The sequence below is a fragment of the Monodelphis domestica genome, chromosome 1 (genome assembly GCF_027887165.1).
Source record: "Monodelphis domestica isolate mMonDom1 chromosome 1, mMonDom1.pri, whole genome shotgun sequence".
Classification (NCBI taxonomy): domain Eukaryota; kingdom Metazoa; phylum Chordata; class Mammalia; order Didelphimorphia; family Didelphidae; genus Monodelphis; species Monodelphis domestica.
Window position 1 is genome coordinate 311,780,948 of NC_077227.1, and position 15,293 is coordinate 311,796,240.

General features: G+C 34.2%; 1 protein-coding gene and 1 pseudogene across 5 annotated transcripts in view; one reads left to right on the forward strand and one right to left on the reverse strand.

Annotated features, from left to right (window-relative positions):
* Positions 1–15,293, reverse strand: part of RAPGEF6 (Rap guanine nucleotide exchange factor 6) — a 285,799-nt gene that overhangs the window by 78,763 nt on the left and 191,743 nt on the right. For all 5 annotated transcript variants that reach the window (XM_007473406.3, XM_007473405.3, XM_016431778.2 and 2 more), the window contains 2 exons: positions 14,377–14,484; positions 909–1,109 (listed from right to left, as the gene is read on the reverse strand). In XM_007473406.3, coding sequence (XP_007473468.1) covers positions 909–1,109; positions 14,377–14,484 — 309 coding nt within the window. The remainder of the gene's footprint in view (positions 1–908; positions 1,110–14,376; positions 14,485–15,293) is intronic.
* On the forward strand, positions 8,761–9,443 carry LOC103095404 (superoxide dismutase [Mn], mitochondrial-like; annotated as a pseudogene).

The following is a 15,293-nucleotide window of genomic DNA, read 5'->3' on the forward strand; positions in this document are numbered from 1 at the left end:
AAAATACTTAAGAATCTAAATCATATTAAGTATACATTTTCAAAGAAATAACCAAAAATACCAAAATATTTGAAAGAGTTACGATGGACTTAAAAGTAATATTAATCTCATTTGGAACCCTGCTTCAGACTCTTCCTAGCTAATGAGCCTGAGAGATATTCCACTTCTCTCAGCTTCCATTTTCTCATAAGTTAAAGGAAGAGAATAGTACCTTGACAAATAGAGTCATTATTAGGGCCAAATGAAATAACTTATGTAAAAAGCTTTGGAAACCTTACAGTGATTGCCACTGTTACTGTAACTGAAGAGAAATACTTAATTTAGTTGGCTTACTCCAAAGGAGCATCAATGGAAATTTCTTTCATTACCACTGCTCCTATCTATATAGAAGCAGTAAATGAATGGATCACAGAGGACTCCCTATTCTACTTCTTCAAGTGGCCATAATCTCTATCAATAACCAGCACTAGAGGAAGCGTCTGTGATTCTAAACAAACGTGAACCTCATAATGCTGCTACCACAAGACAAACTATTGAGTTTGTGCTGCCATTCTACTGCAACAGCTAGCTGAATAACATTCTTTAAAATATAAAATTCTTTTGAAATGATGCTAAAATTTTACAGACTGATTAAACATTTTTAAGGATGGGAGAAACAGAGGGGGAAAAAGAGAGAGGATAGAGAATAAAGAAGTGATAAGATGAAGAAAGGCAAGAAGTGAGAAAGGAAGTGATCAAACAATGTCAGGGATCATCTGAGCCAAAGGTATTATATGTTGCTCTTTGCCACCATATACAAAATTAATTTTGATATAAAAGTAACTTCACAAAATATGTGTTTATTATTATACCTAATACAAGTTATGAGATTTTTATTACTTGAAAAATTATTCATAATTTTTTTTTACCTGGTCACCACGTTTAAGTCCAGCTTCAGCAGCTTTGCTGCCTGGTTCTACTCCTTCCACAAAAATACCAAACCCTTCACTTCCTCCACTGAGGCTGAAAAAAAGTGGGGATTCCCGGGAAGTCTTCTGCAAAAGAATTTGCCTCCATTTAGCCTTTGCAGCACAGGCAATATTTAATAAACGGAGATGCCCCTTCATTTTCTGTAAATAAAAATAGAAAACTGTATTTTTCCCTTAAAACATAAAGAGGTTGTATTGTTTCATATTTGGTCATTATATATTACTTTCCTACCAGATCACTGTTTCATATGAAAAGGTGCCCCTCCTACTTCCCAAAGAAAACCTCTCCACCATGCAGCTTTGTTCCTCTCTCTTTCAATGTTCTCTAAAAGACTGCCTTTCTCCTTATTCTCCCATTTCAGTCTTTCCCTAGCTACTAGCTGCTTCCTTGCTGCCTCAGAAACACTACCATCTCAATAATTAAAAAAAAAAAATCACTTGATTTATTCATCCCTGCTAGCTCTCATCCTATATCCTTCTCTTCTCTCTTTCATGACTAACCTCCTTGAGAAAATTGTCTCCCATCAGTACCTCCACTTCCTCTCTCGACCTTATCATTAAACTAAAACTGTTCTTATCAAAGCTACCAATGACCTCCTTTTAAAATAATTTTTATTACAGCTTTTGATCTTATTTCATAATAATGTTCCCCAGTATACCTCCCCTTCCCAGAAAGTTATCCCAAATAACAAATCATATCTATTAAGTAAAACAAAGAAAATGCAGTGTGGGTGGGATTAACATAACTAATCAATGCATTGATAAAGTCCAAAAACATACACGATGTACAACATTTAATGGAACTCTAAACTCTGAAAAAGGTGAGTTGAAAGTATTCTCTTAAATCTCTTCTTTCACATCATGCTTGATCTTTATAATTTTGCTATAGTTTTTGGATATTTTTGTGTGTGGCTGTTCTTTCCATTTTCATTATCTGCAGTTGCATAGTATTTTATATACTGCTTATTTCATGCTACTTTCCAAAATAGTATAATTTCACAGATCTACCAATAAGGGATCAGCCTCTATTTCTTGTTTTGTTAAGAATGCATAACCTACCCAGAGCTATAAGAAGTATAGGATCTGTTTCTCTTTGTATTTTTTGCCATATAATCTTCAATATTAAAGCCACAGATTTACTTATAATGTATTGTGGGATATAGTGTATGATGTTGGTCCTAAGATAACACATATTTATTGAAAAAGGTTCTAGTGTATCACTATTGCATATGATACCTGCTTTTGATTTTAGATAGATGCTTGGTTTTATTATATTAAAATTTAAATTTTTTTGCATATTTTGTAGAAATATTAGCATGAGTGTTATACTTGTATCTACTGAAATAATCATACATTTTGGTTTCAGTAACTCTACACTTTCAATAAGCAAATGTGTTTGGTTTCTACTCTCCAGAATGTCATGTTCCACTCAAAATAAGCCGATCACCAGAAAGGATTGACAGAATTTTGTTTAAAATTTTAAAACAATATTCATTAAAGATTGGTCTATAGTTTTGCTTTTGTGTTTTACTCTTCCATGGTTTAGTATGTAATAGGATGATGTTTCATAAAAGGATTTTAGAAAATGACTTCTTTCTCAATTTTTGAGAATAATCTGCAAACAACAGGTACTAACTGTTCTAGCAAAATGTGATAAAATTTTCCCATAAAACCCATAATACCAAGGTAGCTTTTTTTCCCTTTTGAAGTTCCTTGTAAATTAATTCTATTACTCTTTCTGAGAATGGCTGAAGATCTCTATCTGGATGGTTTTTTGTTCTTGTTTTTTTCAGAGTGGTTATTTTACATTTTTAGGTCTCAGTTTTATTAGCATGCAATTCTGCATGTGTTCTGGGTTTTTTGGGTTTTTTTTTTCTTCTGGTTTGGCTCATCTGATATATTATTGATTTGACTTTTCAGCTGTTTTAATCATACTAACTAAAGGTTTATCAATTTGATTATTAGTGTTTTCGAAGAACCAGATTTTAGCTTTATCATTTGTATGGATTTCTGGGTTTCCAGTTTACCTAATTCTTTTCTAATTTTTAGTATTTCCTTTGTGTTTACTTTAAATTTGAATTTCTAATTTTTTAAATGCTTATTTAGTTCATTAATCTTTTTTGTTATTGTTTGTTCATATAGATATGATTTTTCACATGAAGACTGCTCTAGCTATATCCCAGAAAGTTTATGTTGTTTCATAACTATCATTTTCTTTCACATATTAACTATTTCTATGATTTGTTCTTTGATTCAATGAATTACTACTAATCATTGTTAATTAATAACTAATTAATTAGTAATCACTAATGAGTAATTCAGGATTTCAGTGTTAAAGACCCCATTGGTCTATGGCAATTGGTCCAAGTAAAGTGGAAGGAAGGTACAGGCAGTGATGAAAGGAAGGGTCTGTAAAAGTGGCAAGAACATCCTGTGAGCAGCTCTTTCATCTTAGAACTTGACCTTGAAGGTGCTCTGGCTTGGAACCTTGGACTGCTCTTCAATTTTCCCTTAGAACTACCACGTGGGCTTTCCTGGCTTTTCCGGAGATACCATCCTCCAGAGAGGCCCCTTGTCTTGGAGGCAGCCTTGTGGCTAGAATCCTTGTTTAATTAACTTCTGGGCCTCCTTTGCTGGGGCCTCTGAAGCCCTGCCTGGTTTGAATCAGGTAAACATATTTATCTACTCTACTATCTCTCATTACCCTTTACTTTCACTCTTTCTCTTTTTGTAAATAAATTACCATAAAAAGTCATATTGACTTGAGTAATAATTTCAGCAACCACACTATTATATATTTCGTCCAACCTTTTTATTTTAACCCTTACAATGGTCAAACTTTGGAAAAGTTCCAAATCATGCTGAGAAATGTTTATTGATTTGAAGGACTATCCAGAAAAATGTACTAAATCACTTCACTCTAGTTTCGACAACATTTTGTTCAGTTCTTCATTTTTCCTTCCATTTACCTTTCAGTTAGCCTCATCCAAAACTGAGACTGAGAATATATCTATTAATGTTGTATATAATATTCTTATAAATAATATTTCATTTATGAATTTGGATACTTAAGCATGAGGAGCACAGAAGTTTTTTACTAATATTAGCGTAATAGTTCTTTTCAGCATAAGTTTCCTTTCTTGTTTTTTGAATAATTGTTTTGTCAGTTGGTATGGTTATAACTCCTGCTTTTTTGGACCCACTGGATACATAATAATTTTGTTTTATTTTGAATAAGTCTTTATTTTTAAATATGTTTCATGCAAGTAATAAATTGTGGTATTCTGTTTCCTTATTCAATGTATCACTTTTAAAATTTCTGTTGGTTTATGTAATCCATTTACATTTAAAATTTTAGAGAAAGAGAATTATATTTGTCTCATTTGGCAATCAGTTTTCAGTGTCTGGAACTTCTGGGCAATTTTGTATTATTTCTTGCAATATAATGTTCGTGATTTTTTTACCTGTCTTACTGTTCTGTAAGACCTATCATCCTTTGATTGTTTCTATGCATACTAAATGTGATAAAGGATGAAAGGTTTGCAAAAACTGAAAAATGCAAACCTCGAAGTGATTGACAGGAACAGGTGACTAAGGGTCACATGGGAGCCTGAGACTAGAGATCTGAAGAAAGATTTTATGCCCAACTATCTTCTCTCCTGGAAAAATAGATCTTTTGGATCAATGTTTTATTTGAATAAAAAAGATTTTAATTTTTTTCCTTTAAATGTCATTACTTTTTTTGTTTCTATTGTTCCAAATTGTCCTTCACTTCTGGGTATTTGCATTCCCCAATCACTCATCCTCTCTTGGTTTTTTCAGTAAGACATGCACCTGCAGACTCAAATTTTTCTACTCAGAATTATTTTTATTATGCAAGCCTCAAATTCTGCTCCAGCAATTCTCATTTCTTTTTTACATAATTCAGTAATAATAATATGTTGTTCCAAATTCTCCTAAAAATCCATAGGGTCTTCTACGTCAGGTATTATACATTTGTCTATATTTTGCACCATTTATTCATAGATGCCTAAACTAGTTTACTGTATTTGGAGGCCTATTTCCTTTTGATGTTCATCTTCTATGTTGGTTTATCTGCTTAATGCTCGATGTCTTTGAGTTTTCTTCCTCCTGAAATATTTAGGGCAAATTCTATTGCTCACTTTCTGACTCTTCTGTAGGTGTTTTCCCTGGGAACGTGATCTCAAAGTGTCTCAGTTTCCTCCCATGCTGGACCAAATTGTTGCCTCCCATGATTTACCAAACTAGGTCTCTAACCCCTGAAGGGGGGGGGGGAGGGGTTTGGGGGAAGACTGGCAGCAGCTTGATGCTAGGTTCCTTCTTTCAAATTTAATGCAGTGCCACACAGCTACCACACAATGCCCTGTTCTTGTTCCCTCTCTTCTTCAATTCTCTGGTCCAGTGGTAAAAAGTACCACCATGGTGTTACTATCACAGTCTGGTCAAATTTCTACTCTTTGGAGTTGGTATTCTTATAACACTGGGAAAAGGAAGATGAGGATGTTCTGTTGAACTCTCTACTAATCCCAGCTACCTCCTCCCCCGATTGCCTCTGTTCCTACACATTCCTACAGATCTCTAGTTTTCTTTGCTCTACTGCCAAGCTCCACTGTAGTACATAATGCTGCTGGAAAACACTATTCAAAGCCTCAAAAAATTTCTGCAATTTAGAGCTTAGATCTCCAGATACTAAAAGGAGGTTAAGTTGGTAGAGCATGTGAGGTAGGGAGTTACTGCAAGTCCATGAACTGAATCAGTTACTATAGTGCTGCTGGAATACCAGTAAGCAATGAGGGAGGGGATGCAGAGAAAATCAGAATTAAGCATCAGTTTTTATAATTTTTACCTTCCTTTGGTAGGTAGGTTACCTAGAACATGGGGACAGGTAGAGGTGCTTTACTTTTTAGTATATAGTTTCTGCTTTGGCAGTCATGAGGATTAGAGAAAATGTCTTCCATCTTATTGATCATATGCCCTATAATGTTTTAATGTTTTATAATGATTTTCTAATTGCCAAATCTAATAGCCTTTTCTCCATCCTCCTCCTTCCTGGCTTCCTAACTTTTCCTTATTCATATAATTCAGAAGTCTCCAATCTCCTTATATTCTACAGCCTTTAGTACTGACAATCATCCTCTTCAACTTGATACTATTTTATTCTAAGCTTTCATGACAAGTTTTCTCTTCTAGTTCCTCTTTTACCAACTGTTTATCTGTCTCCTTTGCTGGATCTTCATTCAGGTCATACCCAGTAACTCTGCATATCCACCAAAGCTCTTTCCTAAGCCCTCTTTTTCTCCTTCTATACCATTTCACTTGGTAACCATATGAGCTCCTGTGGATTGAACTATTTCTATTTTGATTCTCAAATCTATGTACCCATCCATAACCTTTCTCCTAACTTCCAGTCTCATATTTTCAACTGCTACACATACTAAATGGCATATCTTGTAGACATCTTAAATTAAATATGCCTAAAACTGAACTCATTGTCTTTCCCTTCTATATGTCAAAGACATCATCCAGCTGTTACCCAAGTCTACAACTTTAACTCCTCAATATACATAAATCACCCCCCTCCATAAACTCCAATGGGTCCCTCTTCTCTCGAAATAACATAGAAAATGTTTCTCCTTACCGTATAAAATGCTTCACAACATGAATTCTTCCTATCTTTTCAGCATACTTACATTTCACACAAACACTTCTCATACTTCGACCAACCCTGTCATGTACTTTTAACCCACCTCCACTATCTTTTCCTCACACAAGATACTCCATGTGTGTCTTTTGAGTGCATGTCCCCCATGTCTGGTATTTTCTCTCTCTGGGCTTCTCTGGCTTCCTTCAATATTTACTTTCTTCCCTAGACTCCTTCAAATAAAACCTTCTGGAAGAGTCCCACTGTTGGGCCTTCTTACTGAGATGATATCTTCTAAAGCTTTTAATTCCAAAACTAAGCACAATATTTGACACACTGTAAAGTATTAACAAATGCTAGGTGACTCACTGACTGACATAATAAAATAAAAGAAGCGCAAGTATGCTTAAGAATAAATTACGATGAAGACTTTTGAATTATATGAACAAAGAGATAAAACAGACCCTGTCTCTGACCTTCCCAACTCTTCAAACCTCTCCAAAACAGAAATTGTACACAATTGATACAGCAACTTTAACTATCTTTATGTCCAGATATCAGGAAGAAAATTCAAAGTCCTTGAATATAAATACATATGAACTCTAGAAAAGAAAGTAACAACAAAAAGAAATATGACCTAAGAACTAGTAAACAAATTCAGCTAGCTATGAATGCTGCAAAATAAAGGAAAATGATCCAACAATTGATAAGAAAGAGGAACTGTAAAATTTGAGGAAAATATGGAAATACAATACAGTATTCCTGAGTGGTTTGAAGAGAAATGAGAATTATTAAAGTAGTATTTATGTTCTGACCAGCAAAAATTATAAGCAGCATAGAAAAACCTGAATCTACAATGGCAAATGGCAAGTCTTATCAAAGACTCAAAATGCACAACAGGTTGAGAATACAAATACACAGAATTGAAAAATTAATTCAGAAGAAGTAACTTAAGAATCATAGGTATTATCACCCATGGCATAGTATTAAAAAAAAAAAAGATGTAACAGAAGAGAGCTGTTCAGAACTTCTAAATATAGAAAATACAATTCCATTTGAAAGAATTCACAGATTTACTCTAGAAAAAATATAAAAACTTGAAGCTACAAACTCCAAGACATATAGTGGTTAATTCAATAATTCAATTCAGAAGGTCATCAGAGAAAAGTCCCTCAAATACAAAGGAAAGTAAATTCAAATAATACAAGAATATTTGACACCCACTGGGGGAAAAAAGAGGAGTAGAAGGAATAACGAGCCAAGAATCAAGGGCTAGTAATGAGGAAAAAGTGATTTCTTAAGTCTCAGAAAGAGAAAAACCTGCAAGAATAGATAAGGAAGAGGAAGGAAAGATTTTTTAAAAAGAGGAAAGAAGACCTAACTTTGCAGATGAGAGGGGATTCCAATGAATGCTCCTGTGAGTGAAAAAAACTGCAAACTGTTTGTAAAGAGAGATATGGGCTGCATGAGGCTAGGAAGATTTTGGACAACCAGGGGCAATTGGACCTTGAAAAGGAGAAGAGCAGGACTCCGGAGAATTTCCAGGCAAATGTAGAAAAAACAGTCAACAAGGCAGGATCACTTGTAAGATGAATAATCGGAGACCTAGTGTAGGAGGGACCCTCCCATAAGAAAGTATACTCTTAAATACCAGCCACTGCTTTCAAAATGAGGTGAATTCACATAGTTAGTCCTACAAAGCAATGGCTAGAAAGTGCATATAGGGAAAAGCCTAGAATGGAACCTGGGAAGTTTTGATAGCATGAAGAATACAGAGGAAAGGGATCATAAATCAGAGAATGAAGGTATAGAATAAATAAAAAATGAAGAGTAAGAGAAGTATTTTTGGAAAGTACAAAAAATGAAATTTAACAATACGACTGGCTGAAGGGGAAGAAAGGGAGACCATCAAACAAGAAGATAATGGGTGAGAAGAAGATAGCCAGTGGGTAAAAAAAAAAGTATTAAAGTGGGTTCTTTGGGAAGGTGGCTGCAACAACTCGGGCCATGATGATCGGGGTGATGAGCAGGAGGACCAGTAAGCTAGTACTGGCTTTGGGATGTCTGGGCTCCAGGCAAAGGCACAGCCTTCCTGAATTGCCTGATAATTATGGTGCACTGTAGCCTCACATTAATGCACAGATCATGCAACTGCACCACAGCAAAAATCATGCCACTTAAGTGAATAACTTGAATGCTACAGAGGAGAAATATAAAGAGGCCCTGGAAAAGGGTGATGTTACTTCTCAGGTAGCTCTCCAGCCTGCATTATGGTTCAATGGTGGTGGTCGTATCAATCATACGATTTTCTGAACAAACCTTTGCCAAAATGGTAGAGGAGAACCTAAAGGGGAATTGATGAAAGCCATCATACGTGATTTGGGTTCTTTTGAAAATTATAAGGAGAAGTTGACAATTGTGTCAGTTGGTGTTCAAGGTTCAGGTTGGGGTTGGCTTGGCTTCAACAAGGCGCAGGGAAGACTATAGATTGCAGCTTGTTCCAATCAGGATCCTTTGCAAGGAACAACAGTTCTTATTCCTCTTCTGGGAATTGATGTGTGGGAACGTACTTATTACCTTCAATATAAAAATGTTAGACCAGATTATCTAAAAGCAATCTGGAATGGTATTAATTGGGAGAATGTAACTAAGTGGTACTCGGCTTGTAAAAAGTAAAGTGGTATTATACTCACTGTTTCAACATTTGCTCTTGTGGAAGCTATTTTTGTAGTGTGTGGCACTGTAATTTGTTAATGAGTTGCTGCTCTATGGAACTCTCATATTACCTATTAAAATGTGGGCACTTAAGAAAATTGTTTAATGCCACGAAAGATTTCTTATTTTCATAGCTTTTTAGTTTTGTGCAATAATATGCATAGTGACTTTAAGGAGTGAGCAGGGTTTTGTGAATGTTTCTGGTAGGCTAGGTGCTTATGAGGATGACTGTTGTCATGATTGAAAAAATTCAACAACACAAATAAGTACAGTCTGGATATTTCCCATCTTATGATATTTTTCTAGGGAAGGCTTTAATCATCTTATATGGTAATTATAATGCAGCAAGTTCTTCATTCTGATTATTTAATAGTGAAATCCATTTAAGGAAGTGATATAGAGTGGGAGAGGGGCAGGAAAGAGAGAATTCAGAACTCAAAACTAAAAGAATATTAAAAAAATTTTACATGTAATTGGAAAACATTTAATGAAGTAAATTTTTAAAAATATATACATTTTTATTTTTTAAAAAGTTCTACCAAAAAAACAAATCTTTTTTGTTAATGACTTTTTAAAAGTCTACTTTTTTATGTAGCAGAGAACATCCAGAATTCTGTTGTAGAAGAGCCTTTTTGAAGTGTAGATTTTTGAATACTGTTCTTTCAGATAGGTTATGTCACAGTGATCTACACTTACCCTCCCAGATTGAGCTTTCCCTTTTACCAAGGTAAGGCAATAAACACAAGGGCTTGTGTCTGACACAAGTACAAAATTCTGTCTCAAGAGTTTCCTGGACCCTTTGCCATGAGGGAAGGAGGTATGATTCTGCTCTGGTCTGCCATTGGTTTTTCCATTTTCATAATTCAACTTCCTTTTAGTAATCTTTTCATTTATATCATTGCCATAGTATATTGTGCAATTTTCTGTTGGCAGAGATGGCAAGGTTTTATTGTGAAAGTGTGATGAGAATCGATTGTCTACAAATATCTTAGCAATACATGAGATAGATCAGCATTGAACTGACTGAGCTAATGGCAAGGACTGTATTATTCAAGGTCCATGAGTAATCTTATGCCTTTTTTTAAACATTGAGTATTAGACTGTTCTCCTTTTCCATTTTTTGTTACTTTAGAGTCAATGGGGAATACAGAGCCTCAGAGTTCATTATCAACTACTGAAGTGTTTTTCAGTGCAGCTATTTTCTTTTTTAAAAAGTTGATTAAACTAGGTTTACACCCTTGGTTTTGTTGGAAGATTTTATAAGACATTGATGTCTGTGCATGAATGGGTTGTGCATGAATTTTAAAACACTTTCATTGGAGATTATAGTAAATTTGAAGAAATCTCTACAATAAACTTCTGTTTCCAGGAAGCTCTGTTATAAGTCATGTGAATGTGGCTTGCCTTTATTTGCACCACACAGTGCAAACAAATTAAGGAAATCATATAGAAAAGTGGTCCTTTTGACAAGTAGTCACTTGAATATAAGTGGCCTCTAAAGAACAGATTGTCTTGAGATGGCATTTTATAATTTTTCTTTTGGTATCGATTGACTTAAAACAGAATCTGAGTGGTATACTTAAAAGTCACATGTTAGGAATGCTGGAGGGGATGTGGGGATGTGGCAAAGTAGGGACACTAATTCATTTCTGGTGGAGTTGTGAATTAATCCAACCATTCTGGAGGGCAATTTGGAACTATGCCCAAAGGGCGATAAAAGATTGTCTGCCCTTTGATTCAGCCATAGCACTGCTGGGCTTGTACCCCAAAGAGATAATAAGGAAAAAGACTTGTACAAGAATATTCATAGCTGCACTCTTTGTGGTGGCCAAAAATTGGAAAATGAGGGGATGCCCTTCAATTGGGGAATGGCTGAACAAACTATGGTATATGTTGATGATGGAATACTATTGTGCTCAAAGGAATAATAAAGTGGAGGAATTCCATGGAGACTGGAACAACCTCCAGGAAGTGATGCAGAGCAAAAGGAACAGAACCAGGAAAACACTGTACACAGAGACTAATACATTGTGGTACAATCGAAGGTAATGGACTTCTCCATTGGTGTCAATGCAATGTCCCTGAAGAATCTGCAGGGATCTAAAAAACACTATCCATAAGCAGAAGATAAACTGTGGGAGTAAAAACACTGATGAAAAGCAACTGCTTGACTACAGGGGTGGAGGGGATATGACTGAGGAGAGACTCTAAATGAACACTCTAATGCAAATACCAACAACATGGAAATGGGTTTGAATCAAGAACACATGTGATACCCAGTGGAATTGTGCGTGGGCTATGGGAGAGGTTGGGGGGGTGGGGGGGGATCTTTGTTTCCAATGAATAATGTTTGGAAATGACCAAATAAAAATTAAAAAATTAATAAATTAATAAATAAAAGTCACATGTTAGAATCGGACAGCTTAGTAGTGACTTGATACTTGAAGTGGAATATGAATCCCAAGAAGGGGCTGTTCTGTTGCTGTACATTTCAATAGACTTATCCTCTTGGTGAGATGTTAATTCAAGGTATTGGGTTGTCAGTTTATAAGTATCTTTTCTGGTTACTGATAAAGTCTTAGTTATCGTGGTAACATTTAATATCCATCTCTTCCTGTTACCGCCAAGGTGGTAATATTGTCCCCCATTTGAAGTTGTGATAGACTGCAATATATACCTTATAATGTCTTGGAACAAGTTTAAAAAGCTATCTTGTTTTTTGGTATAGATGTGAAATTCTTTTGATTATTAATAAAATAATTTGTCAAACAACTACAAAAAAATGATTAAACTAAAGGAACATAATAGTGTTTGCAGTAGAAAAGAACTTCAAACTGAAAAGCTTCTGAACAGACAACATTAATGCATCCAGCATAAGAAGTGGTGAAATGAAACAAAAAAAAAACCTTTATGTATTAAATTTCTCTGATATCTAGGGTATATAAACAATTAATAAATACATATACATACGAACATACATACGTACGTATGTACATACGTACATACATACATACATATGTACTTACATATATAGGTATATATAACTGATAGCCATTCAATGAAAGAAAAAAAGTTCAAAGGATATGAACAAAGAGTTTTCACAACATTCACAACAACCATATTTTAAAAATGTTCTAATCACTGATAATAAGAGATTCACAATTGAAAACCAACCTTTGCAAACTGACGTAAAAAAGGCAAAAAATAGCAAAAGTAAGTTTTGGAGGGACTTTAGAAAAATATGCAATAATATATCATTGGTTCCACTGTAAAATGGTGCAATCATTTTGAAAAGCAGTTTGAAATTATATAGTGATTAAAATGGCCTAAACTAGACCTCATAACTGAGTTTCTATTCCAAGGAAGCCATTAATTAGGAAAGAGTCCCCATACACTCCAAAATTTATGACAATTTTTTCTGTGATAACTAAGAATTGGAAACAAGTACACACCAATTGGAAAATGGCTAAACAAACTGTGATACATAAGGGTAATGAAATATTACTCAGCTATAAGAAATGATGTGTGATGAATATATAGAAACATGGGATAATCCTTTTGAACTTACACAGAGTAAATACAGCCAAGTATAAAGAGTAACAATAACAATGTAAATGGAAAGAACAATAACATGCAAAAAAATTAAAAATAAATATTATAAAAAGCAAAAAGGATTCAGAAAGAACTATGGGAAGATACTACCAACCTCCTTCTTCATGGAGGTTCATAACTGTAATACCTTGTATATGTTTTTGGACTTTTTTCAGTGTATCTATTTCAGTGTATCTTTTTCCTGACCCAAAAAACACCGTATCATGGAAAATGGCTTGGGGGGAGGGTGGATGTCCTAAGATACTACAGTGACTTAACAGAAAATATCCATAGAAACTTATTAAAAAATAAATGGAACTTTACTTTTGTTCCTTTACTTGGTGTTTAAAGTTGAGAATACAAGAGTAATTTTAATTTTTAAAATAATAAATGAAATAGTATCAATTCATATGTGCATAATATTGGGATAAAATCACCTGGAGATATCTTAAAGTCACAGAATCAGATGACAAAAACTACTGAGATGACTTCTAAATTTAATCTAATAAATTCTTTCTTGGAAGAAATACATTTTTACTACAATTATCTAATATGATCTAATATATACTATCTACCAAAGACAGGACTCACAAAAAACCTTAAGCATTCTTAGCTCTGGGTCTTTGCTCTTAAAAACAAAATGTTCTCTACTAACCTCTGCCTATTTGGAGTCAAGTTCAAATCTCATCCTGAATGAATTCTCCCTAGATTACTCTAAAGTACTCTCCTCAAGCTCACTGCCTAATGACCTAACAGTTTAGTCCTTAACTATTATTCTCTGATGACTTTACATATGTAAGTCTGATCATCTGAATCAGATAAAAATATCTTTAAGGTTTATGACCTATGTTTTCTAGTATGATATCATGGAAAATAGTACTGAATTTCAAAGGATAAGCATCAGATTCTAGGCACTATTATTTATGGTCTATGTGGTGCTAGGACTGAAGTTTCTATGTCAGTAAAATGAAAGGGTTAGAATAAATGACAATTAATGTTCTTTCTAGTTCTAAATCCTATGCTTACATTTGGCATCATTGGTTATAATACTCATTACAATGGTAAACAAATAGCATGTGCTTGTCAGAAATAACATAGCTGAATTAAGAAAATGCACCAGCCATTCCAATTATGTAATATAGATTCTAATTTTTAGAAGCCACCACTTTACTTACTTTACTAAAAATAGCTATCAATGTGAACAACCTATATTATAATCTTTGTACTCTCAAATCTATTTTGTTCCTAGAGGTATTCATGGATAATCCCAAAAAAGTGTTTAAATAGCAATAAGCTGTCATAAACTACAGGGTATGTGGGTGTGGGTTGTGGGTATAGAGCTTAAATCAGATGAACTAAACTGGTATTCTAGAAAGAAAAAACTAAATTCCAAAGGAAAAAAATAAAAAATTAGAATATATAAATTATCTTGGGTCTTACAGTATCTTCTAGATTTTTTTCAAACTCTTCTAGAAATCCAGTCATAGCAGGGTCTCCTTCAAAATCATTAAAATGATTATTTACCCATAAAAGCACTACTCGTGTAACCTGTATATAAAAAGGAAAAACAAGGATATATGATTATGATAGAGAACTTTCCTCACTAAATTCTCATAAAAGTTATATTAGCAAATTGATCAAAATTAACAAAAACTGAATTATTTTAAATCCCCATTGCAACATGAATGCTAACACATGTTAACAGTGAAGAAATTAGTTTATTTCTCTCAATGAACAAATTTTCAAAAACTTTTTGTAAAGCAATTATTTTTTTCTGTAGAAAACACAGAGAAATACACCCCGGCCCAATTGTGTCTACAATTTGTTGCTTCTGTTTAGTTGTTTCAGTTGTGTTCAACTCCTCATGATCTCTTTGGGGATTTTCTTGGCAAAGACACTGGAGTGGTTTGCCATCTTCTTCTTGAGCTCATTTTACACATGAGGAAACTGCAGCAAACAGGATTAAGTCACTTGTCCAGGGTCTCACAGCTAGTGTCTGAGGCCACATTACAGCCAAATGACCAAATCAGTTTTGGAATATACAAAAAGTGCCAGGTTAAGACTATCATGGACAAATCTTAGATTCCGACTCAAAAACCAGAAAAATGGAAGTCAAATTTAGACAGAAATGCATTCAGCATTCACTTGATGATATGGGTAAACTTACGACATAAAATGTTTAAATGCGTTATATTTGACTGACAGACACACTACTAATACATTTTTTTTAAATCCATGTTATTTGTTAAGCCATCTAAAAAAACCATGGGGGATAGAGTACCATATTATTTTGGCATACTGGAAAAATCATTAACTTAGGAGGCTGTAGATGTGGGGTCAAATGGTACCCCAAACTC